The sequence below is a fragment of the Hydra vulgaris genome, chromosome 13 (genome assembly GCF_038396675.1).
Source record: "Hydra vulgaris chromosome 13, alternate assembly HydraT2T_AEP".
NCBI classification, from domain to species: Eukaryota; Metazoa; Cnidaria; class Hydrozoa; order Anthoathecata; family Hydridae; genus Hydra; species Hydra vulgaris.
This window is the reverse complement of record NC_088932.1, coordinates 24,101,380-24,126,746: the sequence shown is the minus strand read 5'-3', so window position 1 is coordinate 24,126,746 and position 25,367 is coordinate 24,101,380. Positions and strand designations below refer to the sequence as shown.

Sequence of the window (25,367 nt, the reverse complement as noted above, 5' to 3'; positions counted from 1 at the left end):
ATTGTAGAGCAAGATAACAATTGACAGACGACTTAAAAGATTGCAAATTATATGAGTCAGAAAAGCAAGATGAAGGAAGCGAATTCCAAAGAGCTGATGTTCGAGGAAAAAAACTAGACGAATAAGCGTTTTTGGAGCACTTAGGAACAGTCACAGAAAAAGGATGACACTTAATTGAATGACGAGTAACACGAGAATGAATTATAGTAGATGGCACAAGAGACACTAGCTCTTTAGAGCAGTACCCATTATAGTATTTGTAGAAAAGAGAAAGAGAAGCAACATTACGACGATGTGATAATGGTTGGAGGTTGGCTGCAAGAGCAGGTCCAACTATGTTAAATCTGTCTAAGATTATGCCTCTTTTTTTTGTCCTGTTAGAGTCACACCACACATCCACCTGATCATCATCTCTTTCAGCAAATACTATACCATATAAATACTAAAATTTATATAAATATGAAAGGATATTGTATGCCAGCGTCTAAATAAATAGCAAACACGTGTTTATATCCATATTATGTATGCATAAATGCACATCTTAGAAGGTTTTTTTCCTTCTGAAATAAAGGCTTGGAAGCTTTTATTCTGTCTCTTCAATTTTATATCAAGCCTCATTCTACTCCACATTTTTCATTATCTTGAACAGTTGCATTATTTAACAGTAATCATTTTTTTCATCATTTTTACAAGAACCTCTCTTAAGAACTAACACCTTTTTATTATTCCAAGAAGTTGTTATTCCAAGAAATAAAAAGGTCCTGTCTGATGTTAAGCTCTGTTATTCACAGTTTACTAAGTCTTGTATCTTATCTCAGATGTTAGGTTCTAGAGACTTTTGATAAGTCTTCAACAGTGCCATTAACTAAAGTAACATTAAAGTCTAACATTTAATCTCTAACTCATGGGTCTGATCTTTTTACTTCAGACATGATTTCCATCATAGTCTCAAAAAAGTATTCTCCAGAACTTCAATTTTTATTAAATATTAAAAAGTGCTGAATAAGTGGTTCCAATTTCTAAAAACTCTAGAAAACACTTTGACCTCCTTAACTATCCTATGATTAGTCTTCACTCTGTTATTAGTTTCATTATATAAAGTTTTTAAGATTGTTAAATTATTTCTTTCTAACTGGCAGTACTTTTTGATTGCTTAGAACAAGTAGCCGGATTTTAATCTGATCTCACTTCCGTAACAGCCTAATGGTTGCAGCGGCTTGTGGATTTAATTTTCTGGACTTAAAATCTACAATTTTTGTTAGACAACCAAACTCATTTACTTAATGCAAAAAAAATATTGCAATAATATTGACAAAAAACAAATTATTCATAGAAAAGTCTAAAAGCACATTGTAAATGTAATTAGACCTTTATCTACCAAGTTTGAGCCACTCTCCCATTGTTGTAAGGTTGCATTTCTTTTTTTTCTTCTACAAATACAATTATGGCCAATGCTCAAACAAGCTATCATCTCTATAACAATAAACCTAAACTCATTCTTGCTTGGCTATTTATTCAACAAGTTGCATACTTTTACTGCATCTGACCCTTCATGCTATAAAAGCTTTTATTTATCCATTTTTCTTTGCAAATCAAAAAAACCTTATAAATCTTACCCATCTTCATGCTTTCATTTATCTTTTTTATACAACCTACAACTTTTTAAGTCTTCAGATAATCGTTTCCTAGTATTTTAACCTATCCTCTATTTTAAAGTAACTCATAACTTAATAGTGGTTGGTTGCAATCTTGTTGGTAAATTAGAGTTTAAAAATATTTAAATGTATTTAATAAATAGTAAATGTAAGTATAATTTATAATTAAAAAAAAATTATAAATTTTTTTCTAACCCTGGCTATCAACCTCTGCTAAATCTTATGATTTTGTTGGGACATGGTTTGCAAAAAGTCTCATTTTTAGCTAGGGCCGGGGCCCCGGTTACTTCCTAATCCTAATAATAATAAAATTACCAATGAACAATAAACTTGTAACGGCTGGTAAAAGTGTGAAGATTTGTCAGGTATAAAGTTACCACAACTTTATACCTGACAAATATAGTTGTGGTGTACACTTAACCATCAAAAAACAATATAAAAATCATGGTTTTCAAAACTCTAGGTTTATCCAATTTCAAAAAGCGTTCTAGTATCTCACAGTTAGTGAGTGCAAAGTTGGTGTCAACATAACAAGCACCAATCTCTTAATTAACACAGTCACTGTCAACTTGTTTTAAAATCAAAGCACACTATTGGTTGTTTAAGTTCTTATTGTTTTAATTCATTTTAAAACCTTTCAAAGCAATAAAGATTAGCATCCACAAAAAATTTTTGTAAACAATTTTTTAATGTCAAATTATGCTTGAGCATCAAATTTCCCAATGTTTTATGTCAATCAAAAATATCAATTTTAAAGTGAACCAAAAGATTTAAAACTTAAGCACAATTTAACCAAATCTTATCATGGTAGGTGGCCCACCAATTGACTTTTCATGCTTTCATTATAAAAAGTTGTAGATCTTAGTTTAGTACAATATTCAACTTCTTTAAAAATAAATTCAAGTCATAAAAAATCTTTCTGATCATAAAAATTAGTAGAACTGATTTTACCATCCTAAGCTTCAATGCAATCTTCAATTTGGCTGATAGAGTTTTGAGAAAGCTAACAATTGATCTATAAACTTTCTTATTATATTTCTTAAATAAATATTTTATAAAAGTTCTAATAAAAACTAAACTCATATATGCAACCAAGCCCGCCAGAACTTTTGTAATGCACAGGTCTAAAAGTTTAAAAGGATGCCCTATCATACTTCATGTCATAAAATAATAAATAGCAAATAAATTAGTACAGTTATTTTTTGTTTACTTTCATAGAAAACTTAAAGTCACATTTAATTAATTATGGTTTGTAACAACAAACAATGGTAAAATCAAGTCTTAATAGACGAATACATCTTTTGGGCCTTCTTAGCGGCAAAATTTAAAATAACTTCTTCATAAGAAACGTTATTAATTTAAATCTGATTTAATTGAAAGGATCATCAAGTAGCACATTGCTCCTGGCCCATTGTGGAACAAAGATAATCTTTGATGATAGCTAACTTGCTGAAAAATCTTTCATGTTCAGATGTTGAAATGGGCAATGTTAGAAAGATTCTAAGTGAAGCACAAACTTGTGAAAATATTGAATGCAGCCCCTTTGTATAAACTACATTTAGAAGTTTGACAGGCTTTGTGCTGGCTAGAATATTTCTTCTTACAGAAAAAAGATGTTGAATTTAATCAGAAAATTAGTTTTTACATAAATGTTCTAGGTAAAGTTTAGTCAGATTCTCAGGTTTTAAACCTTTTTGATCTCTTGGAAAATTGCAGGATCATTTTAGAAGACTATAAGTTAGACTTTTACGAATTGTTTAAGAAAAAAATAATTTTTTTTTAAACGCTCTTTACTTTATTATGCAAACAAAAGGCCAATGAAAATGCGTGCATTCAAATAGAAAATGAAAACTTTGTAAAAGTAATAATTATCCTATTTAAATGTAAACAAAGTTTAAAAGGAGAACAAAATTAATACACAAAAATCGCTTAATCTTTAAATATGTTATCAGCTAAATTTTTTATCATTACAATAATTTTTAAACTACTTCTACTGACGTCAGGGCCGCTAAGAGGGGAGGACAAATTACTTCAATTGCCCTCCCCTTTTAGCGGCCCTGATGTCAACAGCTTATTAAAACAATTTTTTTAAACTTTTTCTATCAGCAATTTTAACAAGGAAACAAAACTACTATTTGCTACTATAAACATAACATTAAATAACAAAGTTAATATTATTGTTTTAAGCTTTCCTTTTTCTATTATTAAAGAAGAAAATTTAAAAATATTAAATAAAAAAGCGTACCTACCAAGGAATATTTGAAGCAGCTAGTAGAAAAACAAGATCATCTGTCTTTGAGAGGCCATCCATTTGAATCAAAATTTCTGTTTTCATGCGACGACTTCCTTCGTGTTCACTAATAATACCAAAGTTGTTCAAAACTATAATTTCTTTTTAAAGTTAATCATTCATAAAAAAAATTAAAATTTGCTTATTACAAACAAAATTTTAAATACTTAAGTAAAATTATATACCTAGTTTTATTAAATAACATTTATAAAGGTTCTCCCCCCCCCCCCTCCTATTTAAAATAAAAATTTGCATAATGTAAACACAAAAAACCTTTTTTTTGTGTAAACCCAAAGAACCATTTCTAATCATCTTAGTGGCTTATTATTTATTTTGATTCCACAGAATCCAAGCTTCTTAACAGATTCCAAGTATACAAGAAAGCTGCTTTATCTGCTTTGGTTTTTTAAACAAATTTTTTAAACCATTTCAATATATTCTAATATATTGGAAATGGTTTTTTAATAAAATTATATATTTTAATATATTGGGATTGATTATTTTATAATATGTATTTAAATAATTTGAGATGACTCACTTTCCTCCATCCACCGAACCTCTTTGTCCCATAATTGAATCAAGTTCATCAAGAAAAATAGTAGACGGAGCATGGAAACGAGCCAATTCAAACAACACCTTAACATTTTTTTTAAATTCAAAACTATTGATTAACTTTTCATCTTATAAAACTATGAAGCAATAAAAATTATGAAGCCAATAAAAGTTCAAATAAAATTTTACTCGAACAAGCTTTTCTGAGTCTCCTCTCCATTTGCTTACAATTGATGATGCAGATATATTGAAAAATGTTGTATTGCATTCTGTTGCAACTGCTTTGGCAAGTAATGTTTTGCCAGTGCCTAAAAAATAAATAACTTATTTAACCTGATTTCAAACAAAACTCAAAAAACATTTTTTTAAATTTTGTTTTTGTTTAAAGTATACTATAACTTTAGTGAGTTTACAAACACATTTAAAGTATGAAATTTTGTTAACACAAACCTGGTGGTCCATATAATAAAAGACCTTTCCATGGAGAAAGAATTCCAGTAAACAATTGTGGATACTGAAAAAAATATTCTGAATTAAAAAAAAAAAAAAAAGTGCCACAATACTATTATAAAAGAATTGTTTTTTATATAAAAACCTTTATTATTTTTTTTAAAACATAATTAACCATTAGTATATTATAAACTGATAGCTACATATCTAAGACTTTTCTTTAACAAAATTTATAAATTTCTTTGCCATACTTTAATAGGGTACACAACAGATTCTTTCACTAATCTTTTTGCGCTATCTAAACCAATGATATCATTCCAATGAACATTGGGATTTTCAAGATAAATATCCTAAAATATTTGCAAAAATTGTATAATACTAAACTAATTTAGTATTAACAATTAACTACTCAAACATTAAATATTTTAAAATATTTTAGTATTAATTTATCATAAATTATTTTAGCATTGAATATTAAAACTATTTCAACATAAATTATTATAAATTTTTTTAGCATTGAATATTAAAACTATTTCCACATAAATTATTATAAATTATTTTAGCATTGAATATTAAAACTATTTTAACATTATAACGCAAGTTATTATAATTTTTCTTAGGTTGAATATTAAATTAAATTCAGCATTATTATAAATCAATTTAGATTCAACTATTGTAAGTTATTTAAGTATCAAAAATTATAAACCATTTAAACATTTTCATAAAATATTTTAGCAATAAATATTAAAATAATTTTAGCATTATTATAAATCAGTTTTACGTTAAATTATTATAAACTATTTTGGTATTATTTCTTATATACTATTTTAGAATTATTATTAATAATCTTATTATACAATATTTTAGTATTAATGTTAATAATTTTATTATATAATATTTTAGAATTATTTTTAATAATTTTATTATACAATATTTTAGTATTAATGTTAATAATTTTATTATATATTTTAGCATTATTATTAATAATTTTAGCACTAATTATTATAAATTATTTTATTATAAGCTATTGAAAATTTGCTTTTTTAGAAAACAAAGTACTTGAAATATGTAAAATTAAATACAAAGCAATATTTTTGGTCAATTGATATGAAGCAAAATTTTTTGGTCTATAGATATGAAGATTTTTGGTCTACAACAGAGGTGTAACGAATATGGTTTTTTGTGTATCCAACCGGATACGGATATGCCAGATATTTATTTTTATATCCGGCCGGATATGCCGGTATTATGCTGATATTGAATATCATTATTTGCCTAATCAGAATAGAATTGAGTAAAAGGATTCCTTTTTAGTGGGTTATTTTGTATACAATATCATTTAGAGTGACAATAGGCATACTCAATGACAGAATAAAGGGTGCAGCTTTCCCCGGCCTTCTAAAATTGGGACTCAGCAGGGGCACCCAACTTTTTTAATATATATTGTTACAGTTGCGGGTCTAATCTAGCCTTTTGTAAATTATGTCCCTTTTATTGTTTCATTGAATTATTATTATCTAAACTTTTTAAGCTAAATTTCTAACATTTTTAGCTGTCATATACATACTTTCATATTATGTGTATATATATATATATATATATATATATATATATATATATATATATATATATATATATATATATATATATTTATATAAATAATATAAATATATATATATATATATATATATATATATATATATATATATATATATATATATATATATTTATATATGTGTGTATATACACACATATATATATTTATATATGTGTGTGTATATATATATATATATATATATATATATATATATATATATATATATATATATATATATATATATATATATATATATGTATATATATGTGTGTATATATATATATATATATATATATACACACGCATATATATATATACATATATATATATATATATAAATATATATATATATATATATAAATATATATATATATATACATATATATAAACATATATATATATACATACATATATATATAAAATATATATGTAACAACATATAATAACATATATATATATATACATACATATATACAAATACACACACACACACATATATATATATATATATATATATATATATATATATATATATATATATATATATATATATTATATACATATATATATATATATATATAAAATATATAAAGGTATATATATTATATATATATAAAATATATAAAGGTATATTATATATATATATTGCAGATAAGAAAAAAAAAATTTGTTAAAAAAAATGCATATGTAGCAAAGTATGTTTCTTTGAATAAAATACATACTCTGCTACATTTGCAAAAATAATAAAAGTATTACACTGAATTTCTTAAATGCATAAAAGAATTTTGAGGAATTTATATTTCTACATAATTGGAATTTTGAAATTAAAACGTTTCTTTGAATGAATATTTTGAAATCATTTTTGAAACAACAACTTTTTATTACATTTTATTAGCTTCAAATTGAGTTTAGCAAGAAGTTTTCATTCATTATTTTTAAACTAACGTTCTATTTGTTCTGTAATAAAAGAATAGTGTATACGATATAACGTTATTACCTATAGTATAGATAATAACGTTATATCGAAGTTATCATTTATTATTATAGATTCTATACCAACAAATATTTTGGTATCAAATGTGTGTATTATAGTTAAATATTTAATATCAATTGTGAATACGTATAGTTTTGTATTTCAGGAAAATTTAATAATGAGGAGCTTTATCTAGTCATTATATAAAATAAATGACGCAAGTGATGCGTATGCAACTTGTAATATCTTTAAAAAAACAATTAAACGTGGAACTAAGGAGGCTGGGCAAAAGTGTTTTAGTACGACACCTCTGCATAACCATATTAAAATAAATCATCCAAAAGAATATCGTAAAGAGAGAAATAAAAGTGAACAGAAAAGAACAGCTCAGCTCACACCGGCAGTTTTCTCAACTGGTACAACAGAAAGTGAGGAAATCGCTTGTGAAACTTTTAAGCAGACTTCAATAGATGAGTATTTAAAGTCAAAAAAAGTATGGAACAATGATTCTAGATCCCAAGCTATTCATCATAAAATTGGGTTAATGATGGCTTTAGACAACCAGCCGTTTACTTTAGTTGAAGATACAGGTTTCAATAATTTAATAAATCATCTAGAACCTAGATATTCCTTACCAAGTAGAATATATTTTTCCCAAACAATAACTCCTCAACTTTACATGGAATTAAAAAATAAAATTTCTATTAAGTTAAAAAAAGCAAACCACATAAGCTTTTCTTCAGATATATGGACATGCCCGATATCTCAAGAATCATTTATTTCATTGTCAGGCCACTGTATTGATAAAGATTTTAACAGAATTAATGTGGTATTACATGCTCCTTATTTTTCTGAAAGCCATACAGGAGTAAACATATCTGAAAAGTTAGAAAGTATGTGGGATAGCTGGAAAATTCAAGTCGAAAGACAACACCTTCTTGTAAGAGATGGTCCTAGCAATATGTTTAAAGGGAGTAATCTAGCCGAAATTCCATCAACCCATTGTACCATTCATTTACTTCAATTAGTTGTTTCAGATTCAATCATGAGTGAAAATATTGTAATTGATGTACTTGCAAAATGTCGCCGACTTGTAACTCATCTCAATCATTCGTCCCTAGCATGTAGCAATATTAAGAAAATTCAGCAACAACAAAATCTTGACAATCTTTGTCTTGTTCAAGATGTCTCAACAAGATGGAACAGCACTTATTTGATGCTTGAAAGATTAAACAAAAAAAAATTCCAGTTCAACTATACTTAGCAGAATGTTTTGACTTAATGACTTTTTCTACTTTTGAATGGACACTTATATCAAGCATTATTAAACTGCTAAAACCTTTTTTCCAATTAACTCAGGAAATGAGTTCAGAAATAACAACTTTGTCCTCTGTTATTTCAAATATATGCACATTAAATAAATATATGTCCAAATGTCAAATTGATTTAAGTATTCAAAAAACTCAGAGTCAACTTAAAACTTCTTTAAAAAATCGATTTTTTGCAGAAGCAAACGATGTAAAGTCTTTGCACATCACTATGTGCAAAGACTTTACATCTATGAGAAAAAAAGATCTAGGTTATTACCTAAAACAGGAGAAATGCTTTTATTTATTCATCACAATGGTAGGAAAATAGATTAACTCTTTTATTTGCATTTACTCATTTGAAATTAGTTATTTGTTGAAATTTTGTTTGTTATTTTCTATGTATTTTTTCTTTCTTATGTAATATAAGACTTGTTGCTTCATAAAATTTGTTAATTGGAGTTACGAGCCATCCATAAAGTTTGTAGACACGCATGGAGTGTGGGAATACCAAAATATCATATCCGGCCGGATAAATAATATATCCGGCCAGATACCGAATACCGGATTATCTGGATTTTGGCCGGATAATCATATCCGAATTTTGGCCGGATATCATATCCGTTACACTTCTAGTCTACCACAATCAATAAAAACAATAAATTTAAAGAGTAGAACATCAAAAGTAATTAAACAGGAAAATGATAACAAAAATACTTTAAATAATCCCCAGATAAATAAAACTAAAATACATAAAATCAAACAATATAACTTTTTTAATTTCTCATATATATCAGGGCCCAATTTAACAGTTGGACATTGCTGCCCCTTGGACCATTCTTGAGACCTGCTAGAGGAGGACAACAAAACATTGTTGATTTTTTCAGTAACAATGGTTGGTTGCCCCTATAAATCAGATCGCAAAAGTTCAAGGGGTAGGTGATATCCAACCGTTAAATTGAGCGCTGTATAGAATGTTGCCAAGTTGAATTTGCAAACCTATAGATAAACCTATTTAGTTTTTGCCTTTTATATTTATTGTGCCCTCAAACCCAAAATCACTAAGCATATAAAAGTAAAACTCATACTGAAATATTTGTGAGGAAAAAATAAAGATATAAATAAATAGATATAAAAAATATATAAATATGTAAACAGAAAATATATAAAGACAACTTAATTCAAAATGTGATATAATTAATTTTAGAAATAAGATCTTCCATTATTTTATAAAAATAAAGTTAAATTTTATCTTTTCCATATATAGAATATATAGATCATATATAGATCCAAAATCAAAGAAAATTTTTTACAGTTTACAAAAACTTTCTCACTCTGGATACAATAGCTGCAAGTTCACGAAATTCACCAGTAAATCCAGCATAGCCTGACAATGGCTTTATTAAACGAGTCTAAAATAACAAATAATAACTAAATTAATAAAAGAAACTAACTTTTGTTATACCAGAAACAAAAAAGTTTCTAAAATAAAAAACACGAGAAAAAAAACTTTCATCAACACTTTAAACCTGAAATGAGAACCACAATAGAAGGCTGTGTTGATGTGAAACAATTGCAGTACTGTCAGAGACCAGATAAAGTTTGGTATACCTCTATACACACCACTCAAGCAATCTACAACTACACCACAGTCTTCTTTAACTTTCTGCTTATTAAATACTATATTATAACATTAGGTTTACACTTCAGTCAAACAAAACTACACAAAACCATGCAGATTTTTATGACAATTTTACATTAAGTTAATTATTTATTTTATAATATTTTTTAAAGCATTACATACGTAAATAAATTTATATCTAATTAAATTATAAAAATAAAATCATGTTTTAAAAAACATTAAAAAAAAAAACTATTTATATTTTTTTTATTTATAAAATTTGTTTTTGCTTGTAAAACGATATAAAAAAAAGCGAAAATTAAATCACAAATTAATATATATATATATATATTATATATATATATATATATATATATATATATATATATATACATATATATATATATATATATACAGTAAATATTTTTTTTATTTACTGCATAGTAAATAAATAAAATATTAGTATCTGTATTACTCAGCTCCTACATTTTTTTAAATCTTGGCAACTCTCTAGATGTAGTCATGCTGATGTAGCCTTTCTTCACATGATTTAGTCACTCCTCATCTGATGTAGTCGCTCCTCTCATGAATTCTATTTTGAAAAAATTAAATTAAATTTTATAGAAATTACATACATTTGAAATTTCAGCATCACTTAACGTCATTTCTTTTAATGTATTTGAAAGTATGGAATTAGAGTCAACTAACTTCTAAAGTAAAACATAAAAAAAATAGGCATGTTAGAAAACAAATTCAGTTTATTAAAACAAAAATCCTTAAACATAAATATAAAATCCATATTTAAGGGTTGCTTTTAAAATAATCCAAACATGATTACAATAATAATAAATCATGTGTATTTTTTAGTTTTAAGAATATAGGAAGAGCATCTTAAAATAGAAGAGCATCTCAAAAAGGATGCCTTCAAATAAGGGTGCATCCTAGGAAAAGTGCATTTTCTAGTGTTTATCTGTTTTGCAGATCAAGAATAAATATTCTTATTTAAATTGCCACTAAAAAGATTACTATCCAAGGTTTACCACCTCCTTTGTTTTATTTCAAAGTTTTCATTCTAATAGATAAGCTGCTTTTGCCAAAACTATGAATGAACTTGTCCCAATATAGAGATTATTTAATGCCATAACCTACCAATATAACTATACTACAAATGCAAAAACAAAATTCAAAAATATTTTAAACACCTGTTGCTTTTCTTTACAATACTTTTGATTTAAAGATACTCTAGAAACGCCACAAACTTCTAGAGGTTTTGCATGGTCGGATAACTCTTTTGTTAAATCCTTTTATAATCAATTTTTTTAAATATAAATTTTTTAATAATTTCAAAGTAATAACCCTATTCAAAAATTAAACTAAAATAGAAATAAAAATAAAATACTTTTTCACCTCCTTTACATTTGACTTTGTCAAAGAATTATTTAAGGATGGACACGCCTGGCTAGGATATTTTGAAGAAGAACATCTTTTGGAGTCATGATTAGATGTTGGACTCAAAATACTTGGCAATGAGAACGAACTCTTACTATAGTAAATTAAAAAATTTTTTCAGAAAAATATTCTTATGGATTAAAAACATTTAATTTGCAAAACTTACAAAACCTTATTTGCAAATAAGATTAAAATGAAATCAACATAAATCACCTTTTTTGTGACTTATAAACAGGTTGACTTTTATTTGATGTCACTTCTTCATAATTATTAAATAAAATTAAAAAAAAAAAAATTATTTGAGAAAACAACAGAATCTAAGAAAATTACATACACATTTAGATATATACATCAAGATACATTACAAAACACATGTCAAAGGTCAAAGCAAAAATATAAAAACCATTAAGTTTAAAGTTATTAAAATATAATTAATATAAATAACCCTTGGCGTGGTGTAGATTCACTTGTAAGTTACTTTCTATAAGTATGTGTTCTGTTTGAACCTCTGGTGCAGTTTTCACACCAGTAAGTTACTTAATGCATGTTTGTGTTCTGTCTGAATCTCTGGCATGGTGTTCATTTACCCATAAGTTACTTTATGTATGTTTGTTTTAAGTCTGAACCTCTGGTGCTGTGTTGGTCCACCTGTAAGTTACTCTATATATGTACGATTATGTTCTGTCTGAATCTCTGGCACAGTGTTTACTAACCCATGAGTTACTGATAGTTATGCTCACCTTAATTTCTAATATTTTATTAGATGTCAAAGCCACATAAGCCTTAAGTTATGACTAAGTTAATTAACAGGATTGAAATGACTGCATAGCTCATTGCTTAGGAGGACATGTTCTATCTATGAATGAGTTAAGATCTCTTTAAACTTAAATATGCCAAAAGTAACCCAAAATATTAAACATAAGAAACAACCCTCACCACCTAACTGCTTAAGAATCTTTTACAAATATTCAGGGTCTACTCATATAGTTAACTTTGTGACTTGTTTTCCTGACAACTCTAGCTAATTACCTTCACTCCTTGATATATGTCTATATGTCTCTGACCCTAGCTTGTAATCAGTTTCCCCATTAAGTGGTTCTGACCATGCAATGATCTCTATAAATCTTTTATCTCATACTTCTTCTTTGGACTCACCCTATCATTGTACTACATATTACTAACTTAAAGCTGACTAAGATTCTTTTTGTGACAGTCCTTGGGCTGATGTCTTTTCATTCTGAGCTGATAAATGCGCATCCTACGAAACCTCCAGGATTCAGCCAGGAATGGAAGCTTTATTCATTCTAGTTAGTTCCAAGTCAAGCTTCACTACTCATAGTTTTTACCTTCTTGTGCAGCTGCTTTAACTGATTGTAATCAATTTTTTTTATCTTTTTCAAAAGAACAACTCTTTTGAGAACAAATGGCCATTTACCATTGTAAGAAAACGATGTAAAAAGATCCTGTCAGATGCTAAGCTCCATTATTCTCAGTTCACTAAATCTTGTTTCTTATCTCAGAAGCCGGGCTCCAGAGACTTTTGGAAAATCTTCAACAGCGTCATTAACAAAGGTAGGTTTAACATTCCATCTCTCATTTATGGGACTGACCTTTTTACCTCTCCCAAGAACAAACCAGCACTATTTGCAAAGAACTTTTCTTTTAATTCAGCTCTTGGATCTTATGGCTATTTTCTTCCTTCTATTCCAATTAAACAGATTAACCTATTATTAGACATTCAAATCACTTCAGCTTCTGTTGTTAAAGTCATATTAAACACTTCTACGGCTTGTGGTCCAAAGAACATTCCTGTCATAGTCTTACAAAATTATTCTTCATAACTCCCTTCAAATCTCTCAAAACTATTTAATAAGCGCCTGACTTAGTCTTGTTTTCCTGCCTGCTGGAAAATGGCATTTATTCTAATTTTCAAAAACTCTGGAGAACACTTTGACCCCTCCAATTATTGTCTGATCAGTCTTCTTTCTGTTTTTCTTTGAGCTTTTGATCAACAAATTTCTCATATCCCATCTTGAGTCAAACAACTTACTGTCAGACAACCAATTTAATAAAACCGTTTATTAGATCAGGGATTGATTTTATAAAACCTTTTTACCGATGTAAAAAAAAGAATGTTTTTGAAACTTTAACTCAAAAAGACATTGTTTTTGACAACCTTTTATGTCTTGAGAATGTTATTGATCTGGACAACAGATTACTAAAAATAAACTCAGGGCATAGATATTTACAAAATTTGATGCAGAAAGGTTTTATAACATTGAATTGAAAAACATTTTACAAGTCAGAATAAAAATTCCGAGAATAAAATTTTTTCTGCCGGTAAAACGTTTTATAACATCAACCCCAAGACTAAAATCCCCCCCCCTCCTTTATTTAAACGCCCCCCCCCCTTCTTGTATTAAGGACTGGAGAGTACTGTCTGACAATCAATACGGTTTTCAATCTTCTCACTCTACTGTTGATTTGGTAACAGCTGTAACTGAAAGATTTTATCATGCATTAGATGGAGGCAGAGAGGCTAGGGCTATTATTCTTGACAAACTTAAAGGTTTTAATAAAGTTTGGCATGGTGGTCTTCTCCATAAGCTTGCTTCATAGGTTTTTAAGATTATCAAATCATTTCTTTCTAACCACTTAATTAAAGTCATCCTCAAAGGCTAACACTCTTTTAAATTTCCAGTAACTTCTGAGGTACCTCAAGGTTCTATCCTTGGTCCTGTTTTGTTTCTTATCTACATTAATGATCATAACCTCAAAATCCTCACTTGACAAAAAATCTTTTTGACTGCTTAGAACAGGCAGCCAAGCTTGAATCTGATCTCACAACTATAACAGATTGGGCCTCGCAGTGGTTTGTATGTTTTAACTCCAATAAAACTAAACAACTATCGCAATACTGTCAATATTCCTATATTAATGAATGGCAACCCTCTCACTGAGTCCTCTTTTTTACATTTTCTTGGATTATCATTTACTACTGACTTCATGGAAACCATATATACAATCAATTGCTAAATTAGGATCTGCTAAAACTGCTTCTCTTTATCATGCTTGCCACTTTCTTTCTCCTGATTCCATTCTCTATCTCTACAAATCTCTTATTCGCCCCTGTATGGAATACTGTTGTCATATTTGGGCTGGTTCTTCTAATGATGCTCTTTCTCTTCTAGACTAGGTCCAAAAAGACATTGTAAACGTAGTTGGACCCGGACTATCTGCTAAGCTTGAGCCTTTATCCCACTGTCGTAAAGTTGAACCTCATTCTCTTTTCTATACCATCATGGTTGCTGCTCAAAGGAGCTATTATCTCTAGTTCCATCAATTAAAAGTCATTCTTACTTGACTAATCATTCAGCAAAGTCTCATTATTTTACTGCATCTGTCTCTGCATGGTCTAAAATCTTTTATTTATCTAGTTTTTTTCACCGCACATCAACTCTTGGAAGTCTCTCCCATCTTTATGTTTTAATGACTCTACAACCTACAACTTTTTAAGTCTTCTGTCAACAGTTCCTTTCTCTTTAAGTCTATTCTTATCTTTTTCTTCTGGTAACTCCCGACTTATTGGTGGTTGCTTGCAGCTTTGTTGGGAGTAAATCAGAATAATAAAAAATAATACAGAATTACATTTTGTAAACTTTTTAGGTATTAGAATAACTAAAAATAATACAGAATTATATTTTGTTAACTTTTTAGGTATAACTGAAGACACCAATACACTAGAAAAGAAACCAAGGTAGCTAAAAAACTGATAAATAAAATCAACAAAAACCCAAAACAGAACAATGTGATGATGTATTTATTTAAAGCAAAAATAAAACAAACAAACAATAAACATTCTTATTTAGTTTTTACAAAGACACATAGTAATAATAAAAGAAATAATTTATTTAAAAACTAAAATTTATAATTGTTTGCTAATAAAATATTAATTTTAAAAGTTTTGCTGTGATGTAAAATATAAGATTTCAAGTAAGAGCAAATGTATAATAGTTAAAAAGATTTTGCAATTTTTAATGATTGACTTAATAAAAAAGTATTCATTCTTTTTTATCTGATTGTCTATTACACTGCTAAAGTATTTGAGATTAATCAATAAGAAATAAAATTGAAAACAATGTAAGATATACCTTGAACTTTTTTGGTGATTTTTGGATATTTATTGAATTTCACATAGTAATATGACTCATATTCCTGAAAAAAAAAAAAAAAAACCATAAAAAATATAAAACAAATAATCAAATGTAATTTTTTTTTAAAATTTAAACTTTGAAAAGGTACTTGAAGAATTGTTTGAAGATCAACATTGTCACAAAGTTGAAACTTTTTTAGGTTATCACCAGCCTCAGCTTCAAGACATCGCATTGAATCTAAATACCTGTTTTAAATTACACATAATATATAGATACCAATAACACAATACTACACAACCCTTATATATATATATATATATATATATATATATATATATATATATTATATATATATATATTATATATATATATATATATATATATATATATATATATATATATATATATATATATATATATTTGTTGTTATTTACCTCCTCAAGGCCAAAAAGGCCACTACAGATGAGGAGGTTACTTAATTTTGGCTATAACCCTCTCTCAACTCTATAACTCCGAAACACGAACCTTGACGAACAAGGCCGCTGCGCGAAGAAACAAGTTGAGGGCGGTGCTACCAGGGACGTGGTATATATATATATATATATATATATATATATATATATATATATATATATATATATATATATATATATATATATATATATATATATATATATACAGCAGTGGCCAAAAATTAAAGACCACTCATTTTTTAGTTGGTTTCTTAATCTTTAAATTAAAATTAAGAAGATTCTAATTGGCATATTATATAATTTTTTTTTATATCTTGTTAATTAAAATATACGCATTAAAGTGGTATATTTTTTTAATCTAATTCTAATTAAATAGCGTTTAACTTATTAAAAAACTGATGAGTATGTATAAATCTTCTTTAAATAAATTGGACAAAATTTAATGACCACTTTCAAATCTTTAATTTGCACTTATTAAAAATAATAATCCATTATTTTTTTTAACTGTCTTAATTGCTTATTACATTGGCTATAAAATAAAATGTCGAAACCTGAGTTTCGATATCAAATAAACATTTATTTTTTGAATTGCAATAAGGATATAAAAATATGGCAAAAATGCGTGCAAAGATCGAAGAAAAAGACAGATACGCGGCTCTTGTATTAAAAGAAGAAAGCCAAAGCATCAGACAAACAGCAGAAAAGCTCGGGAGGTCTCACTCTTGCATTATTAACATAATTCAACGATACAAAGAGAACCGGTCAATTAATGATCGTCATAGGACTGGACGCAATAAAATTTCATGTGACCGTGATGTTTGCTCGTTAGTGAGATTAATGAAAGAAAACAGACAAGCATCATCTACAGACTTGTCTACGAAATGGACACTGCCAAATGGTCTGAAAGCAAGCCCTAGAGCTCTGCGAAGGGTCCTCCACAATTTATAATTATTTATGGTGTGCTGCTGCAAAAAAACCACACTTAAATAAAAAAAAAAATTTGCCAGGAAAGAGTGGTGCAAACTACATAAAAATTGGTCAACAGATCAGTGGAGCCGTGTGGTCTTTAGTGATGAAATAAAAGTTGACGTAGACAACAGAAAAGGTCGCGTAATGTTGCGTAGACTTCCCAAGCGAACGGCTCGATGAATCATGCATTTTGAAACGAACAAAACAAGGCAGTGGTTCAATAGGTATTTTGGCCTGTATGAGTGCCTATGGAGTTGGCGTTTTTCATTTATTCGATGGTAGACTCAACAAAGAAAGGTACATCGAAATTTTGGAAAACTCGCTTATTCCTAGCAATGGTTTATGGCAGTTGTAAGATAGATTTATTTTCCAGCAAGATAATGCGCCGTGTCATAAAGCGCATGTTGTTAGCGATTGGTTCAATTCTAATAAAATTCAAGTGCTTCCATGGCCTACCAATAGTCCAGACTTAAATCCAATAGAGAATTTATGATCATGGCTTGATCACAAGCTTGGTAAAGAACAATTATACAATCTCTCATCATTTGAAAAATGTGCCTGATGAAGTAATCAAAACTTAAATGAATTCAATGCCAGAACGAGTACAAGAGTGCTTGAAAACAAATGGAGGAACAACACGTTTCTAAATTACTTTTTTATTGCTTTTTGAAATTCTTTTGAAACTGGTATTAAAATTTTGTCCAATTTTTTTTCCCATTTATATTTTTTACTAGTCAGTTTTTTAATTTTTTAACATTATTTTGTAAAAAAATTATAAATTCTTTTATAATAAATATAAAATACAACAAAAATTCTTTCTAAAAATGTTTTTCTTTAATTTTTGGCCACCGCTGTATATTTCATCAATCACAATTGATATCATCAGGTAAAAATAAATACAAATTTTTTATGTATACAATTTTGTATACATAAAAAATTTTATTTAGTTAAAATATATTAAAATCTAATTACTATAGAAATGTTACTATAGTAAGGGGTTGTTTGTAAAGTACATTCATAAGGAGGAGAGGGTTCTGCAAATAGCGTACAAAAACTAAATGTACACTATTTGTGTGTACATTCAGCCTTTGTACACTATTTGCAGTATTAAATATTTTAGTATGCTAACATAAAAGAATGTATGCATAGGGGAGGAGGTATAGTGTCCCCCTTTGCACACATACCAATAATTTATAGCACTCTCCCTGAGTAAAGCAGACTTGTTTTTTAGGCAGCTGCCTTTTTAAAGTTTGCAAAAAACAGGTTTTAGCTATTGTTTTTCATATCACTTATTTTAAATAAAATAAATTTTAAATATGTTATATATAATAAAAATATTTTAAATATAATAAAAAAATCTTAAATATATTATTTATGAAAATTTTTCCCCCTAAAATTAAGGTATTTTTTAAGAGCTTACACTCTTAAAAAAGTTCAGGCTACCTCTGTCCGGAATGGTTCAGGTGGGCAAATTTACCTGAATATTTAGGCAATTTAATTCAAACATTCAGGCATATTACCGTATTGGTTCAGGTATTTTAGCAAACCAGCTGAACACTTAGAATAAAATTCATGAAATGTTCAGGCAAAAAAAGTTCCGTGAATTTTTCTACCGGGACGTTCAGGTGCTTTACCGGAAACATCAAGTAAATCGCCTAAAAATGCGAAATAATTTTTCCGCGCCAAAAGCAATCACCATTAAACTTTTTAGAGGTTGCATGTGATTGCATTCTCTCATTTTAGATTTTTTTTATTAAAAATGAGCATAAAAAAGTTGTCAGAGTCACAGTTGGCAGAATATTTATTATCAAAAGGAATATCTATAGCCGCTACAGAAAAGCTTAAAAGTAAGCTATCTTTTCATATTTTTTGTGAACGTACGTAAAAGAGATGTGTATATAGTATATTTACATATTTATATATTATATTTACATACATACATATGTGTATATTGTATGTATATATACATATGTAAATATATAATGTATATATACATATTTAAATATACACATGTATATATACATTATGTATATATACATGCGTATATTTACTTATGTATACATTACAATTACATACATATATATGTGTATATTTTTTGCGAATGTACGTAAAAGAGATGTGTATATAATATACACATCTCATTTACGTATTATATTATACTATATCATATTATGATATAACATATCATAGTATATAAAATGTAGTATATCATATTATATATAAACTACTATTATCATGACTACTATTATCATGATATTATGATACATCATGATATATCTGGATGTATGATATATATATATGGATGTATGTATATGTATAATATATGATATACATAATAGCTCAAACAAGAATAATATCGAAAAGGGACTTACCGGTACCGTCAGGTCAGATTATCCTTATGTCAAGTAAAGTTACCAGTAGCAGGCTACTGGTAACATGTAACCCAGTACAACCTGCTTCATGTTAACGTAAGGAAGGGCATCCGGTTTTAAAACATTGCTTCAACTCTTTCATAATGGCATTTATATGTCATTATGAAGAACCATCCAAACCACACCAGTGTGGAAAAATGGATGTAAAACTTACAATATATATATATATATATATATATATATATATATATATATATATATATATATATATATATATATATATATATATATATATATATATATATATATATATATATATATATATATATAATTAGTAAAAAACACTTATCTAACTTTTATCTTCGACTTGCTGGATCATCAGGAAGAGTTCCTGATGATCCAGCAATGGTGAAACTCGAAGATAAAAGTTAGATAAGTGTTTTTTACTAATTAATTATTGCTCTGTTCTTTAAGAACATTGAGCACTCTATTTGTAAAATACACTAACATAATTTACATATATATATATATATATATATATATATATATATATATATATATATATATATATATATATATATATATATATATATATGTAATTATATATATATATATATATATATATATATATATATATATATATATATATATATATATATATATATGGATGTATGATATATATATATATAGATGTATACACGTGTATAGATGTCAAAATATATTTTTATTATTTATCACATCGATATACTATATCAATATCTATATTATTAATAACGTGTATCTTTTTATTTAAAAAAATTTTAGATTATACACATCACATACTACATAACTTTTATAATAAAGACCATATAGAATGTGATGTTTACACGTCACATTCTATATGGTGTTCATTATAAAAGTTATGTAGTATGTGATGTGCATAATCTTAAAACTTTATAAATAAAAAGATGTACATACAATGAAATTTACAAAGTCAAATTTAGTTCAACTAAGTTTAAATTTGTAAAAAAACTAAAAAATTAAAGTAAATAAGTGATAGATGCACATCTATCTACTCCAATCCTACTACTTTATTAAATTGTTGGTTATAATAATTGTTACAAAATATATTTGATTAAATAATTATAAACTGTATTTAAAGACAAAAAGGTTTCTATTGAAACACAAATGCTTAGTTTTTATACTAAATATACTATTGATTATTATTTTAGGTGAAGAAATTGATGGGTTAGCTTTTTTGGAGTTAAACGCATTATTGCTGCATGCAATGGGCATCAAAATGGGCCAGGCCATTAAAATTCAAGCCATAATTGAGGAAAAAAAGGTTAACTATTTAATAAAATATAATTATAATAAAATATAGACTGCAGAAAATATTTATTTAGCTTTTATTAAAAATATTTTTTTAGTTGTATATAAATTATGATGATTAAAGTGAACATTATTTTTATATTTTACATGATATTTTATAGGGTTTGTTACAACTGAGTTGTTACTTGTGCACAAAATTTTTTCAAACCACTAATGATTATACTTATCATTTAATAAAAACACGCACCTGTTGTTTGAACCTTGTTTTTTACGATGCAATGTTAATGGTTGCATTCGCACATTCACACTTTATAAAGTGTTACGTAAACACATTAAAAAAACTCATAGGTGCCATGACACTTTGAAAGAAGTTTTTAACCATTCAGATATTACAATGCAAAATACAGAAAACGAATACTTAGCAAAAGATTGCAATGAGGTTTCATATTTTGAAAGTTTAACAAAAGAAAGTGTTTTTGTTGCACCTATTGTAGACGAGTATGGTGTTTCACAGGCAGCATTAAAATTTTTGATGTCTTTGCAATCTTCTAGTTTCATTTCTCTAAGCACATCTCAGTTCATAATGGATAGTTTAAATGAGTTGCTAAATGATATTATTAATTATCTGCTTGCCAAGACAGATGTTGTGATAAAAACATACAGATGTGTTTCAGAAGAATTTAACACCTGGAAAAATCCTTTTAAGGGCATTGATCTCATTATAAATTGTTGAATTATCTTAAAGTAAAAGGTCTCTATGTTGAACCTGAAGCACATTCAATAGGAGATCGGTGGGATGTTAAGCAAGACAGATCAACAAAGCAACAAATGCAGGTGTGTGTGAAAAATAAATTTTACCTTATACCAATTGAGATAACCTTGAAATTGGTTTTAAAACAACCTGAGTCAGCAAATGATATAGCAGAAGATTGGTTAGATGGTAAGCATGGCAGACAGCTAAAAACATATGCCAAACATTATTTTCCTTACAGTATTCATGTATTTATTCATATTTATTTTGATGAGGTAGAGACAACAAATCCGCTTGGATCTAAAACCGGAATACACAAGTTAAGTGCATTTTATTTTACAATAAAAAATTTTCCACCAGCTGTAAATTCTGCGCTAAACAATATTCATTTGTTGGCCTTAGCACATTTGGAAGACATTAAACGGTACACCACTGATCCTGTTATGGAAGTTATTGTTCAGCAATTAAAAGACTTACACGATGAGGGTTTTACATTTTTTTGTGAAGGAAAAGAGATAAATATTCGTTGTTTTTTAACACAAATTGTTGGTGATAATTTAGGGCTGCATGCAATACTTGGATACATGGAAAATTTTAGCAGTGCTTTATTTGCTTGTGACTTGTGTATGGCGACTCAGGATGAGATGCAAAAAGTATTTTGTGAGTATTCTCTTACAATGAGGACACAACAATCATATGAGCAACATATTGAGCAGCTTAAAATGGTACCATTTCATCTAAAGAGTGTGGCATCAAGCGGCCATCAACTTTAAAAAATTTGAACTATTACCATCCTGCTTGTAATGACTCAGCCGATATAATGCATGATTTATTGGAAGGTGTAATTCCGTTTGAAGTCAAGTTATTTTTGCGCCACATAATTTATGACTTATTAATCTCCATGGGCTTAATTGTCGTATTAATACAATGGACTATGGTCTGGTTAGTAAATCAAAACCTAGTTTTATAAGTGAGTCACATTTAAAAAGTCACAACTCATTGCTTGGACAACAGTCAGCTCAGATGCTGATTTTGTTTTTACATTTACCATGTATTTTAGCTGATGTTATTGACAAAGTAGATAATTTAAAATGGCGTTTGTACCAATTGCTAAAGCAGCTGACAGAAATTATTTTATTGCCAAACTCTGTACTGTCGCATGTTTTGTACTTAAAAGATCTTGTATCAGAGCATCATGAGTTATTTAAAATATGTTATCCTGATAAAAGACTTTTATATAAACATCACAGAATGGTTCACTATGGTACTATAATAGAGAATAGCGGACCACTTTTACATATGATGGTAATGCGATTTGAAGCAAAGCATAACTTTTCTAAGCGTCTTGCTCATATCATTTGTAACTTTAAAAATATAGCGTTTTCTCTCGCAAGCAGACACCAACTTTCTCATGCTTTTGCTTGGATGACATGATGTCCATTAAAAGGGATTTCAGATGTTGGAAATGGTACAATTATTTCATCATCAGATATTAGGCATAAGTCATTAATTTTACCTCTTATTGGTGAAAAAATAAATGTGTTTATGACAGAAAAAGTAGTCATTTTTGGTCAAAAGTACCAAACTAAGATGTCTGTACTTCACTCTATTAGTGATGAAGGTGAACCGTCATTTGTTAAAATTGAACAAATATAAGTTCATCAAAATGTAATTTATTTTATTGGACTTAAGTGGCATGTCCACATGTATTATGATCTAACTCAATCGTATTGTTGTTCACTTGATTCAGAGCGTATATGATTGAGAGCAAGTGACTTAACAGATTATAAACCTTTTGGTACTGTTCATTGCTTAAAACCTACATGTATATACGAGCATATTATTTTACGTCACTATTTGTATCATTGCAATGTATTAAGATGATTTTTCATTTTTAAATAATTTGTATATTTTGCTTAATTGTAAATTCTTAAGATAGCAGTTAAAGAAAAGCTTATTATTGAGTTGCTAAAAATAATATAAATAGTTTGCTAAACTAAATGTAAGAGTATTTATAACCCACTATAACTTGTCCAAAACAATTAATGTATATATGTATATATATATATATATATATATATATATATATATATATATATATATATATATATATATATATATATACATTTGTTGTTTTGAACAAGTACATTACTCCTTTAATAAACAGCTTAAGAAGTGAATATAAACTTCTTTTTTTTTGTAGAAAAATGATATAACATCTACATCTTTCAGTTTAAGTGAAACTTTAAACAGCTCCCTTGATGAGTCGGCTTTGTCACCAACATTATCATTGACAATTCAATCTTCACCTGATGTTTTAAATGAGTCAAGTAAAGTTAAATTAAAGGTTTCTACTATTGATGTACAGGTTGCTTTAAGATTGGATAACATTGACTTTGTAAGTATACCTTAAAAGTAATTTTTTAAAGTGTTTTGTTTATACTTAGTTCATTATTTTTAAAAAACGGTAATAAGCCAGGATTCCCCCACATTTTTTGCAGCAATAAATTCCTTTTATAATTAAAAAAACAACAACTAAACTTTCAACTTATACAAATGAAGATTTTGTTTTTATGAAGAACATACGTAGTTTGCTTGATGAACATCAAACAGGTAAGCTTGTTTTGGCAGAATATGATTCTACAGGTGCACTTGTTAAAAGGCGTCAAGATATGATCCACATTGTTGTTAACTCAATGGTCCATAGAGTTGGAAATATGTAAGTTTATGTTTATTTCCGTAATATTAAGGAACTATTAAAATAACACTGAAAAGTTTTGTTTAATAAAAATTATTTATAAAGCTATTTATGAAAATTTATCAAACATTTGCTTAATATAAATTTTGGCAAAACAAGTATTTTCTTAAATATATATGTTTTAGGTATCCTTCCACAAAAACCAAATCTAATCTTGCAAAAGCTATTATCACTGCTTTTCTAAAGCTACATTCTGGTGGAAAACTTGGATATGTGAGACTATTAGAGACATTTTATTAGTTTTTTTATTTTACCTTCCTTTTTTTTTTCTCCCTAAGGCCAAAGGGGCCACAACAGTCAAGGAATAATTATTATTAGTAGTAGTATCTTCACAATTTGTCAATTATAAGTTGAGTTGTCTATGAGGTGATAAAATCTAATTTTTCAAAAAAATATTTTTGTAGGAAAACTATTATAGCCCATATACAGAGTATGCAGTGGGTAATAAGAAAAGGAAGGTCACTCCTCATGGCCACATAGAAGAGAGACTGAAAACTATGCGAAAACATGTTGGTGTTCATGTACAAGCTCGTCGAAAGAGAGTTATTGTTTTAGCGGTAGAGTTCCACTCGTCTAGTATTTTAATATTAAGTATATTTTTCATAAACTCTTTCTTCGTTTAATTAAGACATTTACCTAATACTCAGTATTGTAATTAATTTTCCAAATAAAGCATATAAACAAT

At 27.5% G+C, this 25,367-nt stretch overlaps 2 protein-coding genes across 4 annotated transcripts in view; one reads left to right on the top strand and one right to left on the bottom strand.

Moving 5' to 3' along the window:
- The window catches only part of LOC100206914 (katanin p60 ATPase-containing subunit A-like 2), a 36,259-nt gene that overhangs the window by 2,316 nt on the left and 8,576 nt on the right, over nucleotides 1-25,367 (bottom strand). For 2 of the 3 annotated variants that reach the window (XM_065816271.1, XM_065816273.1), the window contains exons 3-14: nucleotides 16,197-16,293; nucleotides 16,046-16,109; nucleotides 12,108-12,153; nucleotides 11,853-11,988; nucleotides 11,648-11,746; nucleotides 11,081-11,155; nucleotides 10,159-10,236; nucleotides 5,199-5,297; nucleotides 4,948-5,011; nucleotides 4,687-4,805; nucleotides 4,484-4,581; nucleotides 3,905-4,012 (exon numbers count right to left, since the gene is read on the bottom strand). In XM_065816271.1, coding sequence (XP_065672343.1) covers nucleotides 3,905-4,012; nucleotides 4,484-4,581; nucleotides 4,687-4,805; nucleotides 4,948-5,011; nucleotides 5,199-5,297; nucleotides 10,159-10,236; nucleotides 11,081-11,155; nucleotides 11,648-11,746; nucleotides 11,853-11,988; nucleotides 12,108-12,153; nucleotides 16,046-16,109; nucleotides 16,197-16,293 — 1,083 coding nt within the window. The remainder of the gene's footprint in view (nucleotides 1-3,904; nucleotides 4,013-4,483; nucleotides 4,582-4,686; nucleotides 4,806-4,947; nucleotides 5,012-5,198; nucleotides 5,298-10,158; nucleotides 10,237-11,080; nucleotides 11,156-11,647; nucleotides 11,747-11,852; nucleotides 11,989-12,107; nucleotides 12,154-16,045; nucleotides 16,110-16,196; nucleotides 16,294-25,367) is intronic. The other variant, XM_065816272.1, reaches the window with a different exon arrangement.
- On the top strand, nucleotides 19,250-25,327 carry LOC136090364 (uncharacterized). The gene is made up of 6 exons (XM_065816955.1): nucleotides 19,250-19,337; nucleotides 21,074-21,186; nucleotides 24,128-24,322; nucleotides 24,504-24,643; nucleotides 24,808-24,895; nucleotides 25,087-25,327. The coding sequence occupies exons 1-6, from the start codon at nucleotides 19,250-19,252 to the stop codon at nucleotides 25,303-25,305; spliced, it is 843 nt and encodes a 280-aa protein (XP_065673027.1). The 3' UTR covers nucleotides 25,306-25,327.